Source organism: Sinohyriopsis cumingii, unplaced genomic scaffold (genome assembly GCF_028554795.1).
Source record: "Sinohyriopsis cumingii isolate HCF-2022 unplaced genomic scaffold, ASM2855479v2 utg002431l, whole genome shotgun sequence".
NCBI classification, from domain to species: Eukaryota; Metazoa; Mollusca; class Bivalvia; order Unionida; family Unionidae; genus Sinohyriopsis; species Sinohyriopsis cumingii.
In genome coordinates, this window is record NW_028316207.1 from 268415 (window position 1) to 283821 (window position 15407).

At 34.3% G+C, this 15407-nt stretch overlaps 2 protein-coding genes across 3 annotated transcripts in view; one reads left to right on the forward strand and one right to left on the reverse strand.

Moving 5' to 3' along the window:
• LOC149770742 (cytoplasmic dynein 1 light intermediate chain 2-like) overlaps positions 1 to 13264 on the reverse strand; it is an 84686-nt gene extending 71422 nt beyond the window's left edge. Inside the window, exons 1-2 of the mRNA XM_089949170.1 lie at positions 13179 to 13264; positions 1657 to 1730 (exon numbers count right to left, since the gene is read on the reverse strand). Of these exons, the coding sequence (XP_089805296.1) occupies positions 1657 to 1730; positions 13179 to 13255 (151 nt within the window). The 5' untranslated portion in view covers positions 13256 to 13264. The remainder of the gene's footprint in view (positions 1 to 1656; positions 1731 to 13178) is intronic.
• A 32-nt stretch (positions 13265 to 13296) lies between these two features.
• LOC149770743 (uncharacterized) overlaps positions 13297 to 15407 on the forward strand; it is a 33041-nt gene continuing 30930 nt past the window's right edge. The window contains exon 1 of one of the 2 annotated variants that reach the window (XM_089949174.1): positions 13297 to 13382. Coding sequence is in view for 1 of the 2 variants with exons in the window: in XM_089949175.1 (XP_089805301.1) it covers positions 13344 to 13382 (39 nt within the window). In the remaining variant the exon portion in view is untranslated. The remainder of the gene's footprint in view (positions 13383 to 15407) is intronic. The other variant, XM_089949175.1, reaches the window with a different exon arrangement.

Sequence of the window (15407 nt, forward strand, 5' to 3'; positions counted from 1 at the left end):
CAAATTTTCTGTGACTTTGACCCTGATATTAAAGGGGCAAATGAGCATGACAAGGGATGGATGGTCTTAGGTTTAGATTGATTCATGACAAGTATAATTAAAATATATCAGGAATTTAGGAAATATATGCAGATAATTTTTTTAACCATTAACAAACTGGTTACAAATGTTAGCTTGACGAAACCTGCATGCACTTATTAAAGAAAGCATATTTTTTAAAAACTTATTCTTCAAATTAAGAACTGCATTTGATTAGCAATGTGTTTACTGATCATGAATGCCATGCAAATCTCTCCTTTGAAAAATATAACCAGGTGACCAAAGTATGACCCTGAAACCAGCAGCGCAGAAGTGACCGACCTAAACTCCAAATTAATCTTGGCATGACAGATACAAACAGAATGAGCCTAACCCTTCATGAAGATGCTGGAATAAAATGGAACTGAAATATAAATTTAAAAAAATGTACACTGAGGTTAATCTAAGGCATGGACATATATGCACAAATATTCCACAGGGATTGCTACATCAAGCTTCTGCAAAGGTGGGTATAACAAAAACTGCATTTAGCTTTGCCTTTTATACACTTAAAATCACTATTATAGCATGACCGAATATTTTACTGAATCTTTATTTTCACCAGCATAAACGTTTAGTGAACTATCAATGTGCGTAATATGTAAATTTTGGACATAATTGTTTTATGTTATCTAAACAAATATGTGTGCTTTCTGCATTTTCTTAACTTGATCTGACCATTGGAAAACACAGTATATATCATGAAGAAAAGCCCATATGCATTAAAAGTGCAAGAAAACCTAAGCTACAAGTTTCATGGTAAAACAAGTAACTGATCTAAATACAAACTCAAATGTGAGTACTTTTCTTCGACAGAAGGAGGGTTGGACTTTGAAAATACAGGACAATGGACAGCAGGTTATCCAATAAACGTCTGAAATCTGGTTAGAGAACTATCTGCCCTTTGTGTCATTGGTCTTTACAACACATATATTATCATCTTTTTCTCACAATATTTTAAAACTGCAATGTCTGTATTTTTTCATAAACTTTCAGTGATTGAGAAATCTTAAAATTCCACTTCAATAAATCAGTGAAACTCATTTTTAGTTAAAATTAAAGAAAATCTGTGAAAAGACTAATGCATGCGAGTCAAACAGAATGTGAAGACTTGATCTAGTTTTAAATTTATGAAAAATACAAAATACCGGTAGAAACATTGCAGCTTTAATTTCAATAAACCTTTGGCCAAAACCGTTGTAATGCTAAATACACTTAAATTGTATGCTCACCAATATTGTCTGTTTACAGCAGTGAAAGCATAACTAAATTCATCATCTACTTCTGTACAAAATGCCAATTATTTTATGGTGGGTTTTAGTTCCTTCGTAATCGCTAGAAATGAAAGATCAAACTTTATTCTATCAGTGGCAAAATGAAAGATAGCAACTCACCTAGTACTAATACTGATTTAGATGTGGGAAGCTTGGATGCAAATGAAAGATAGCAACTCACTAAGTACTAATACTGATTTAGATGTGGGAAGCTTAGATGCAGATGAAACATAGCAACTCACCTAGTACTAATACTGATTTAGATGTGGGAAGTTTGGATGCAAAATGAAAGATAGCAACTCACCTAGTACTAATACTGATTTAGATGTGGGAAGCTTGGATGCAGAGCTTGACTGTACTTCTGTCAATATGGATGCCCTGTAAGAGAATATAAATACTTTAGGGAAAGGCATGGAATTAGGATATCATGTACATTAATCTTGTTTACAAAGAACTAGAACTAATATCCAGGATCATAAATTTTCAAGCGTGTCAAAATTTTTGGATAAGTAACTCTTATGAGATGTCAGTAATATGCATGGTCAATTCTAGGCCTCTACATTTATAGGTGGAAAGGGAGTTATTCACCCTTCAGTGGAAAAAAATGGGTGAATTTAAGCTACATATTTGTGCATTTGGTTAAATTTTCAGCAAAATAGTTTTTACAAAATATGAATTTTGCAATCATGCACCCTAGAACAGACCCTCAGTGTGAGTTCTTGCATCTTAGGACAATGAAAATTTCTTTTCAGGTGCTAAGGTATCAAACAAGCTGAATATTTTTTACTTCATGCAAGAAAGGCACTTTGTTTAGAGATTGGAATTCTTAAATCATACACTAGATGGAAATAACAGCATGGACTCTGACCTGCTGCCATGTTATGTGACAGAAAAAACTCATTCTACAAGGTCTCCATTTGGACATGAGAAAATGAAAGCTTTCAACAAATACCTCAGCAAAACAGGTTTCACAATAATAGATCTCAGTCATGGTGACAATTAATCATAGATTATTATTTATAATCTCAACAAGAAGCCCATGCTGGCATTACATCACTCACCTGGGCAGCTATCTCAGCTTGCAAATGCAAATTCACACATGCATTAAACTATAGTGGGGAAAGAAAAGCGTTGGGCACATTGCTAAACTGTCTATTAGTGTTGTTGTGATTTACAGTCAAATCTGTCTTAACAGTCAACTGCACATAGTAGTCACCTGGTCACAATGGTCACTAATTTCCCTTCACAAATTTCCTACATTAATGTCCTGTATATAAGATAATCTGCCTTCTGCTGCCAAATGTTTTCAAATGGTGTTTTCCCTGCCTTATGTGGTCACTGGAGCATAACAGTGACCACTCAAAGTATGCAACAGAAATGGGAGTTGGACAAACTCTGATCCAAAGGATTAATCAACAAGTGAGATACTGTGGCCAATTTTGAAGAAGAAAAAAAAACATTCATCTTTGAAAAGTGATACAAGAGTCATCCCTTTCTGTAAGGGTTGGGAGGTCATTCAATATTTAAAACTTATTTGTAAAGGCAGGCTAAGTTTTATTTTATGGGTCACAAAGAATAACGATAGCTTCTTTTATTCCCTATTAATCATGGACCTCACATGCAAGTTGACTATCCTTTGAGCTCACAATTGTTGCAACTGGCAAACCCAGATAGTTTTTTGAAGCCTGAACAGCTGTTTCCAAATCTAATTTATACCTGCTGTTCAACCAATGCGTCTATTCTCTGTTTTACAGTCATATGCAAGATAATTAGTGTTTTGTCATGGTGCACAAAACAAACAAGTGATTATTTGATGTCAGTGATAATTCAGAGGATCGATTAAAGTGAGTAGGATAGTGTGACTTTCGTGGAACATAAATTTGACAATGAACAGCATATGTACATGTGTTATAATTTAATTGTGCACATACCATAATCTGCATAATGCAATAATAACAAAGAGGATATTTGCTTGAAATGAGTCTATAATGAATATATTTAATCTAGTGGGTGACACTCAGTATATTCACTTGAGTGGCAAAGCCACAGGGGTAAATACTTATGTTTTTCACTACTGGCTTACACATGTTGGTAAATCCGAATATTTTTTATGCTTAAATGCACTTAAAACCAATGCCATAAGTGTTGTTCTGATCAGTGTGTATGTGTGAATTGGATTTTTAATGCAGCTCGAACAATTTTTCATTCATATCGCTATAATGACATCTGTAGTGAGGCAAATTATAGTGATGTCTACCAGTGGGGTATCATGCTGCAGACATATGTAGCATGATGTCCCACCCAGTCACATTATCCTGACACCAGGCTGACCAATCCTAACACTAATCTCTTAATGCTGAATGCCTAGCAAGGCAGCTGTATGTACCATTTTTATAATTCTCTGTCATGACTTGGCTGGGGTTCGAACCTGCGACCTCCTGTTTCAGAGGCAGAAGCTCTAACCACTAGGCCAATCAAAATGAGTTCCAATTTGGAAAAGGAAAAATTACAGTTCCAGTCTTGTAACAGGTGTTACAGATATGATTGGAAGGAGGTGAAAAATTCTAGCAGATAAGATTTACATTCTATCATGATATTTCAAAACATAACTTTTGGGCCACTAATGGAAATTGGGGCCATGGGGTGAACTTGGTGTTAACATTATTCAAACTTACATACATGTACCCAATTGACCTTTTTATACAGCATCCATAAATATACTCTCAAACTGAAATGGCTGAAACCTGAATGCAGATTAGTCTACTGAACTCCATATTAAAGTTCAAAGTCTAGAATGAACTTTGTCCACAATACCTGAATAGTTTATTTCATTTTAAGTCAGAAAAATATTAACAAGTACCTAAACGGATATCAAGTACAAATGATCATTGCAATACAACATTTTCAAAAACAAATACCTTAAAAAAAATTCCTCTGCTTACTCTGCTGCTATTCTACAGAATAAGCTCCCCAAAGCAATTAGATCAGAAACAAATCTGAATGTGTTCAAAACAAAAACATGTGACTACTATCCTGAAAGGCAGTTTTCATTGTAGATATTAAAATACATTTTTTCCTAAACTATTTACAATAGCTTTGTTCATTTTGAGGGCCTCAGTTAAGAATAGTATATCATTCTGAGTTACCCTCAAGAAATAAAGTATTTATTATATTTATTTATTTTTTAATTTAATTTTTTTATTTTATTTTTAACTTTTTTCTTCTTCTGTTAATCTGTTCAGAAATATTGCCTCCCAGTGTCTACAAATTAAACCAGTCAGAAGTTAGATAATGCCATCAATCATAATCTTTATGTAACAAGCAAACATAAAAAGCCTGATCAAAATCTGATCTGAAATATGGCCGACAGAGAGTACACAAGCTCAGCCAATCAACAAATTCACGTCACTAATAACATGTACTATATCCTTCAAAATCAAAATCATATGAGTTGTCTTTAATGGTAGGCAGCGATATTAACCTCCCAACTATGTAAGCATCTAAGAAAAGCTTAAAATTTCAAGGTTATAATGTTATCGATGTCTACTGATGGCCAGTGAAAAACTATGACATTTTTTCACTCTAATGAAATATCAATATTATTTCTCAGTAACTCTGGTAATTCACTGTTTAGCATATAATAAAACAGAAGTATATGTATTTACATAGTATTATTTATATTTCTATGATATAACATCATATGATGTCAAAACCCACAATCCTTGAATTTAAACAAACAATATCCTGGAAGATAAATATTACTCTTATTCTTAACATGAATAGAGAGAAAAGAGTAATTTACTGGGCTGTACCTACTTCATGTAAGATTTACTGAACAAACTTGATCCAAGAATACACAATATAACAGCAACGTGTAGATAAGATACAATTTTCATTCAGAAACGTTTCCTCCTATGTTCCATAATATGACAAAAATTAATCACATCCACAACTACTTCTAGAGCTGATACTACTATATAAACAGGAATGCTCAAGGAATTGTATGCCATACTTCCTCCCTCCCTCTCATTTCACCTGTTTGTTTATTTATATGCAATTTTTTGACCTGGTAATGGATCTGGCTAAAATACATGTAACACACACTACCAATAGACTTTATATGTACACACACTACCAACAGACTTTATCATATGTAACACACACTACCAATAGACTTTATCATATGTAACACACACTACCAACAGACTTTATCATATGTAACACACACTACCAATAGACTTGATCACTGCTGGCAGATCACTGGATTGTCAATGCAAAAATAAAACCAGCATCAATCTGCACACTGGCAGTGATGCTGAGGCAGGTACACACAGTTAATGGTCAAATTACCGAGGACTTGGCTTATAGTATTTCATGTGCACAAAATTAATGTATGCAAACTTTTACACAGATATTGGCATCCTGGAGAACCATGCACCTCGTTATTATTATGTCAACATTAACTACAATGGAACTCTTCTAGAAGCCACTCTATAAAGTGTTCACAAACTCAAGCTTATGCAATATAACTTCATTCATATGCACAGATGCTGCTAATAATTAAACTCATTATAGATCTTGATAATACAGCTTGCATATCAAAATGATAAAAAAAATAAAGACTTGAAAGAGTTTCTCCAACAAGTGTAAATGAAATTAAATATGCATGGCCAGTACAATAAATTCAATAGCATCTGGTCTAGAGAAATCAAAATGAAAAAAAGAAGAGTTTCAATTAACTATCTGACTAACTTTATCTATAAATAACTTTATCTTTATTAAGTACATTACACAATTTCACACAAATTAATGATGAAAGAGGAAAAAAAGTATCAAATTAATGCAGTATATTAAAGGATCTGAACATTTATAATTGTTATGCTGTAAGAAGTGAGTAATATTCACTGCAAATGTTGAAATAATATGCAATATGCAGGACCCTCTTAGGGGCCCAATACAGTGATTTTACTGTTATCAGGAAATTTGAGTTTTTAATGGAGTGGTGATAATGCTGTACAAATTTATTACTGTACTATGACAGGATATAGAAATCATTATGGCTAGCTCTGACAACAATGCTATGTGAAGAAAATGAAAACTCAGTTGCGCATCTCATTCATTTATTGAAAAGCACAAATGACAATTATTTTCTAATTCTTTAATTCAGTTTCTGGCATGTACTATAGTAAGAGTACATGCATCTCCTTTCAACATTAATAAATCAAGGTTACTGCCAAGTTCATATCAACATAGCATGATCTAGGGAGTACATTTGTAATGTGGACACGTCATGCAAACTCTAGTTTTTGGTTGGTTCAATAATTACCATACCAAAAAAAGCCAGACCATGACTGTTAAGATATTTTACAACAAAATCTTTCTTTGTCATTCAGTTTATTTTGATGCACATTAGGTGACTATATATAAAAAAAATTGAAGCACTACGTTCTCATTCTTCAGTTATAATTGATTCCGTAAGAGTCATGAGAGGAAATCTGATTTATTTCTAACTTGTTTGTTGAAATTGCAGAGCAGATTTTCTTTAATTGTAAATAGTCACTACCTTGCTGGATTATTGTGTAAAAAATGAAAGGTCTTGCATATTTAATAATTTTGTTGGATTGCGCGAAACATTCAAGGACTTTTGTGACATTCACTTTCAGTGGATTTATCCTGAAGTAAAACTTTTGGACATTAGAACCTTGTTTTTCTTCAGTGGTGCTAGCACATCAACACATCAGAATCTTCATTCAGAATACCACTGGATTATTTCTGGATTACTATGAAATTGATAGGAAAATTCTACGAATTAATACTGTAAATTATTTTTAATTCTTTCAGTTTGATTTTACATTTTAGGGAAATACATTTATATTTTGGAAAATTGAATGCTTGTTGGGTTTTATTTTGTCTTGTTACATGAGTTATGCCCCTAGGACATAACAATGACATTTGGATAGAGCATGCGTGTGTTTGATTTGGATCTTTTAATATAGCTTAACACTTTTTCAGTCATATCGCTACGATGTCTGCAGTGTGGCAGTTTATAGTGATGTCTGGTACTGGGGCATCATTCTGCAGACATGTAGCATGATGTTCCACCCAATCACATTATCATGACACCACACTTGGATATAATTAATCCCCATTACAAATATGGAATTGGCTGAAACAACAAGATAAGCAAATAGGGTAGTCATTCTACCCAGGGGCAAGCATATTATGAGACTTTGTATCAAACCATATCTGCTGGAAATCAACAGTTATATTTCATCTCTTTCATAAGCCAATATATGAACCATAACTAAAGAATTCGCAAAATGTACCTCTTACTAGGTTATTTTTCACTGTTTGATCACGTGATTTAATGGAACCTGGGAATGACAAAATCGGATTAAAGCTGAAGTATGTTTCTTTAATGAAATGAATACAAATATACTAATATTTAATAAAGTGTTCAGACAGCATAATTTTGTTCAAGATACAATTATATTTCACCTCAGTAATAAGCCAATATAATGAACCATAATTACAGAATTTGTACAATGGCCTTCTTACTATGTTATTTCTCAAACTGTTTGATCATGTGATTGAATGGAACCCGGAAATGACAAATCAGATTAAGTTAAAGTATGTTTCTTAAATGAAATGAATAATATTTTAATATTGAATAGTGTGTTCAGATAGGTAAATTTTGTTCAAGACACTTATCATCCTTTTAACTGATTCTGGAATCTCAACTTCCACTGCATTCCAGCTAACTGAATTGTAGGTCAACGGAACTTGAAAATACATTTTTTGCTTCTGTCAGAATTTGAATTTATTAGAAAAAAAGACATCAGCAAGTAAAATCCAACTAAAGCAATATTACTTTAGTTTGTAGAAAAGCATCAATATGGGCTGTTAAGCAGTGTTTAAAAAAACAATAGTATGATTCCCAAGGTGCTTCAAATTTGAGATCAGACCCCTCCTGTACTTTTAAGTAAGGTGCCCATTGGGAATGTCACATAAAAAATTTAAGAAAACCCCCTAATTTGCCTGAGAAAACTTCTATCATGTTGATAAAATGCAGAATTTTTTTTTGAAGATACATGAAGACTAGTAAATTATTTATATTTATCTCCATGTATGCCCTTACCCCTCTCAAGCTCTCTACTTGTACTTCTACTAAAAGCCCTAAACTTTGTGTAGATAGGAAAGCATGTGACCTATGAATGGGGAACACATTGCCTGGGTTACTATTAACTAGTGCTCACATTGCTTTAATTAAGTTAAAATACATGTACACGTGATTCTAGGTATGTAGGTACATGTACCAGAAACAAACGACAATCAGTCTATTGGGTACTGGAACTGTCCCATCAATTTTTCAGACATGATATTGGTCTTCCATAAAAAAAAGTTGAAAAAATTCAAAGGGGTGTTTGGAGGTCCTCCCCCAGGGGGGTATCGAGGGGGGTCCAAAAATGCATTTTACACTTTAAAAACTACTCCAGGTGCAACTTATGATCATAAAATAAACCAAAATAATCATTTGAAAAACAAACAAACTTACCAAAAATGTTCAATTTGATTTCAATAATTTCACAATATTTATAGTCACATGAATTTGTTCTCCAATACTAATGATGCTATAGTTATTTCATGTGCATGTCAGTGTTCACGTTGTAATTAATTCACAAAAATTTCTCAATTTTTGCAGCAAATATATTATACTTCTCTCTTTTCATAACAAATCTGTAAAATAAACACCCAGATACATAAACTATATACAAATAATCCCATACATTCACTTGTCTTTTTCTCCAATGGACACAACCTGCTGATATGCTAGCTAAGATCTTTTTGCGGTTTTGGCAAAGATTTCTTTAGCCTTCTTTTTTGTCACCACTGACTTTTTTGGCTCAATGTGCAATGGTTTCTTTTCCTTCTCAATGAGAGTCTTTTTCCTTTCAAGCTGGTGCTTGTGTTGGCGACATGCAATGCACATATTCTGACAGGGCTACTTCTGTTTTCTCATGCAAGAAATCTTTATTCTTATAGTAATTAAATGCACTTTTTCCAGATGTCTTCTGAGCTTCAATTTTTCCATATGCAGCTTCTTTTGTAGGTGCTGTTTCAAACTCTTCCAACCACGATTACCATAATTCAGATCTTTATTGCAGAGGTCACAAAATGCCAATCCTCTAGCGTTGTTTTCTTATGAACTAACCAACTAAATTTCTGCCAACATTTCGCTCCAGCCATTCCCATTTCCATACAATTTTTAAACCTTTATCTAAACTTTTCGTGTTATGGTCTCTCTCAACAACTCTGGGTGCCATGTTTTGCAAGCATGCTTCTTCTTTCCATTGCCAACAGTTTCCATTACACAAAGATTCAATGGATGAATTTAAACCTTCGACCAAATAGAATACTCTTTATGAGAGTCGTGTGCTAGCTAATATATGGAACGAATAATTTACAAGGTTGTTGCAGAATGTGAGTGGACAGACCGTTTTTTAAAAACCGGATCAGAGATGATATAAAAAATGGACTATATCAAGAAAAATGATTTAAGTCAGGAGAAAAGTGGAATTTCGCTTTAAAATGGAGAAATATCATGTCTGATTTGGCAACTTGTGCAATGATGTGTGGCTGCATAATGGGATTTAAGGCCAGTTTGTATACATGACAAGCTGTTAATTGGTTACTTTATTGTTGTAATCTGGAGAGTATAGGTAGAATGCAGAATGCAGTATATTTTGTTTGAGGTATTATAAGTAATAAAGAGGTCAAATGTGGGGGGGGGGTCATGTTGGCTCTTGTCTCTCATTATTAACACTAGCCAACCTTGATGGAGATTGGCAAAAATGCTTGCAGTATTTTTTTTGGACTTGTTTAATTGCTATTGCGTTATTCCAGGTGCAGACCTGATAACCCTGACAAGTCCATCTCAGTAAGGCAGTTGATTTTTTCTGTAAGTTTGACCAGTTTTCAGTAAGGTGTAACAAAATATCATAAACTGCTATTGTAAAGCTGGAAAACGTAATTAAAAGTTTAGTATTCGGAATGAGCAGCATCAATAACATTATGTTCAAGTGAAAAGTTTGTAAAGTGTATGTAGATTTTATTTACCACTAGTAAAGTGCACAAATTTTAGTTCCAAGCCCTATGCAGCTCAATGGCTTGTTGCTATCTCTCAACCTGACGGAATTCCTGGAATTTCTTTTTCCATTTCACAAGCTTATTTTCTCTTTCGTCTTAAACATGCATCGCTTAATGGACGTCGTTTAAAAAAAATATATGATCAACAGTTTGATCATTCAGATGCTTCGCATGATCAAATAGGTGCAGATTAAAGCGTCTGATGTGCTGCTGTAAAGTTAGTTTGGTTCACGACCAATTTCACTACTTCTAATCTAATATGAAACCCAGATCCAAATCAAACACAGATGAACGAATTTTCTGCATTTTTGGCAATGATCATTTTCCTGTAGCTTTTGCGTTTATGCCACAAGTCCGTATTTTAAGGGTAATTTTCATAAGACTTACAGCAAAATCGTAAGAGTTGGCAGGTCTGCAGGTGTTTGAAGTTAAAGTTGAATGAATAATAATTCAACTGTATCATTCGTATGCTTACTCCAGTGAATTGAATTACTGGTTAAACAAATTAAGCAGCATATATGAACGTTGAAAGTTTGAACAGAAACTAAAACTGTATAAATCAAGACACACTTCTGATGCTAATGAACATAAACACTGTTGATCTACTTATTAAGAAGGAGCAATCAGACAATGGCTGACCTCAGACCTTGGAGAAAAACGCTGAAATTTTTTGAGATCCAAATAATCACACAAGTCAATTTAATATGATTTTATTTTAAGTTTGGGCATATGGAAATTGGAGTAAGGCTTGTGGAGTTTGAGTGGGGGCTTGTGATATTTTTTAAGTCACCAGCCCGGACCTGTGGCTAAAAAAAAATAACTTTGAGCTCTGCTAAGTGTATGAAATATTTCTGAAACTTTGACTTCTCTTTTTGATGTTAGTCAACCTTGAACGCACTATACAAATCAGTTATTTGGCCAGTAAACGGCATCCTAAAACACACAAATATCAGGGGAGGTGTCTTATACTGTGGGACTAGACCAACAAGAATATCTCTCCATTTTTTCTTCACATTACTGTTAGAGAGAGCAATTCGGCAAGATCATATTTCATAATGATGGTTTCACCCTCCAATCAGGTCTGACTATTGGATGCTTGCTATTAATTAACAAATTTATTTCAACTGACCTTTATATGTGGATGGTAAGTAAAATCCCTGTTCTTTCCACTCATAGTGTATCCATCATTTACTAACCTTTTTTAAATTGCGACACAAGCATGGAAAGCAGACCACCCCAAGGCAAGAGTAACGCTTAGAAACTTTCAAGTATGGACTTTATCACTAGGAACTGACTTAAGCTTGCAACAGAACTGCAGTTCAAGTTGTGCTGTTACTCTTGCCCAAGGGTGATGTTGCCTTCCATGCATGCATCAGCAATTTAAAAGGTTAGTAAATGATGGAGACACGAATATTTTGTTCTGACAGGCAGTAAAAACATTCAGACTGAAGGATTAAATGCCATAGTTTAAAAGAAGAGGGATTTTACTTACAATCCGCATAAAAAGGTCAGTCAAAATAAATTTATTATTTACTTGCGTATCCAATAGTAAGAACTGATTGGAAGGTGAAAGCTTCAGTATGAAATATGGCCTGGGCCGGTAGGTCTAAGCTACCAGTAATGTCAGAAGAAAAAAAAAGAGGAGACCTACTTGTTGGTCTACTGTAGGATTAGAAGATTAATCAACTGTATTTTATTTTTTCAAGGATATGTTTGCAAAATCTTCAAACTTTCTGATATGCTGAAAATGTGCTGGTTGTGACTCGCACCGAATTTCTCCATCGATACACTTTGGAATACGTTAGGATAATATTAGTAATATGTTGGACTATGCTTTAGTGGTGGTGTAAAAGAGCACAGGGGCTCGTATCATTGCTTAAAATTGACCTGTCATTCATGTACTTGATAAGAACTACAAGGGAGGACACTTCTCTCCTTTTTCGCAAGACCCATTTAAAAATAAACACTTTTACCTTCTCAATGGCTAACTGAAAATAAGTTATAAAATAAATACAGGATGTCATTTTCTTTTAACCGATGAGAAGGTAGTGTTCCATTCAGGGAGTTGTTTTTGCATACTAAGCGGGCGCGATCAGGTACATGTCGAGCGGTACCGTGGGAATATGATTTGGTTTTCCTTAAAGGTATGATATTAAGTCAAACTTTTGATAGGGATACACAGTCGAATGCCTGAGCATCGGTTCCAAATTTATTACGCTACGCGAAATGTAGCTTGAAATAATAGTGTTTATTCTTAAATGGGTCGCGCGACAAAGGAGAGAAGTGTCCTCCCTTGTAGTTATTATATACTACATGTATGACGGGTCAATTTTAAGCAACGATACGAGCCCCTGTAGAAGGGAGGGGAGTGTAATATGCCGAACCAGTCTGCGAAGCGGACATTGACAATTACTGATACAGTGTCAAGTTAATTTAGGAGTATATGATGTTCTGTGCATGCTTGCACTGATGATGTAATATGCGAACTAAGAGAATATCAACAAAAGACAGAACTATACAGTATCGTAGACAAAGACTGCAATAAAAATTGATTCCGATGCTGAAATATGTTCCACGGAATTCTAGCCTAAAGGGTCTGTTTTTCTTTAAGATTTATATGAAGATCGAAATGAAAGATAAAGTCGAATGCAAAATATTCGTATGTTTTCAAGCAAATACCATAAATTTTTAGAATCTGCATCTTCATCTTCGCCGACAGAGCCCATCCTGTCAGTTCTGTCTCCAATGGGCGCCATATTGAATCGAAAACTACCCGGATAAGTAGCAAACTGCGCATGCGAAAAATTATAATGTCGGCCGTGGCAGGTGATTCACCAGCTTGTGATGTACTTGCAACATATTTGTTCCATTTGCTCATTTTCGGTAATCTAGTGCTTTAAATCCTAAAAGTTGTATGTTTAATTATGATTCGTGTGCATACATTATCAAAATTCTAATTTATACCTTTCCTGAAAAGTTTCGAAACATTGACAAATGCGCAAGTATGCTCGGGACCATCTCAAAGTGGAAAATTCCAAAATAGTGTAGTTCAGGAAAAAAGACCTCGGTCATGAGAGCACAATATCATTGAAATATTTGCCTACATTGATCTTACCTTAACTTCCAAGTCACACGCGTTATAATAATCACGATTTGAAAACATGTGCGAATTGACTTGTAATAATGGAATGGAAAATTGCATTAAAGAAAACGTGAAAACTAAGGCATAATGACATAATCCACGCCAAAGGTGCACGTATTATTGTTACAATTTACTTTTCTTTTTGTGTGTGTGTGTGTGTATATATATATATATATATATATATATATATATATATATATACACACACACACACACACACACAGTCTCGAAATTTGGATTTTATTTCTCTGACTATACGATCACCATAATAACACTGATCCTACTGAAATCAGGCAGAAGGCAGTTTAATTTCTGATTTAATGTTTGTTATTCATAATCAAGAACTCAAAGCAGTAATAACTGTATTTCACTCACAACACTTAAAAAAGTTGAAAGTTCATGTTCAATCTTCAAGACACTTCAGAGGTCTCGCTAGGATTTTAAACTAGGAGTCCAGGACTCCCATTTTGATACAAATAGGAGTCCCACCATCAAAAGTTGCAGTCCCTTGTTTCCTACAGAAACAACACAGATGTGAGTGCATCTGTTTTTAGATGGAGAGGTTTCTGTAATGTAATCACTCACTATAATATAGCTTCATTACAACAGTCCATTGACAGGATTGCAGATTTATGGTTTATTTATTTGTCAATGACCTTGTATTAATTTTAGGCAATGGTTAAATAGCATATGATTTGCTGTGTTTTTCCCGTATTTCGCAAATACATGTCAAGTCAAAAACATCTTAGACCTTAAAGCGCATCTCGCAAATTCCACAACATAGCATTGTCCCATACGTTTCTGACCTACATAATTTGCATTTTAAAGTTAAATCTCTAATAAAATAATACCTTGCCTTTGCTTTCAATGATTTGCATATTTTTCTGAAAATATTTGCCAGATGATTTACGAAAATAGACAATCTAATAAACTGGTACATCCCAGACTTAGCGAAGTCCGCCATTATTTCCCGTTAGACCTAATGGTTCACTTACAGTTTCAAGCTAATTTTATGATGAAATAGTGTACAAGAGGCAGTTAATATATATCCAGATCACTGATTTTGATCTTAAAACACATGTTTGTATGTTTTATCATCAAAGTCAAAGCCTTTGAACTTGCCACCCAGCTATTGCATCGTGTTCTTTTTGATGTACTCTTATAATGACAACATGTATGTACATCTAGGGGTCTTTCAGTCACAGAATTCTGTCATTGTAAATACCAGCACAGCTAATTGATCAACACATTTTCCCACAAAGCAGGTGTCTGAAGCAGGACTGGCAAGTCTTTGAATTTTGCCGCACACATATTATATGCGTACGGAGAACTCCCACCTCAGTGACTTTCTGCGTCCCAGATAAAAAAATGACGTCCAAATACGCGTGATTAAGCGTTTCCGAGATCTCAGCACTTGTTCAGAGATGCCACAATTTGCTTCTGCTTGTCCTGAGTTCAAGCCACGATCTGGACATGCATTTTTCCATATTTATCAGTGGTATAGTTCTGGATTATTCATTGAATTAGCGAATGCGACCTTTTCCAATTGACAATAATAGCTTGAGACCCGATACCTTTTGTGATCATCAGTAAATAAATCAGTTCTTTGGGGCAATATTAGAACATTAGTAGAAAGCTTGATTCAATGTGCATCTCACAACTTGCCCAAGCTGGGATTCTATACTCGTATAAAGCTCCTGGAGATTAGTATTCTATGTATATTTCATGTTGCAACTGCATGTATATTACTACATGCCATTTTCTTT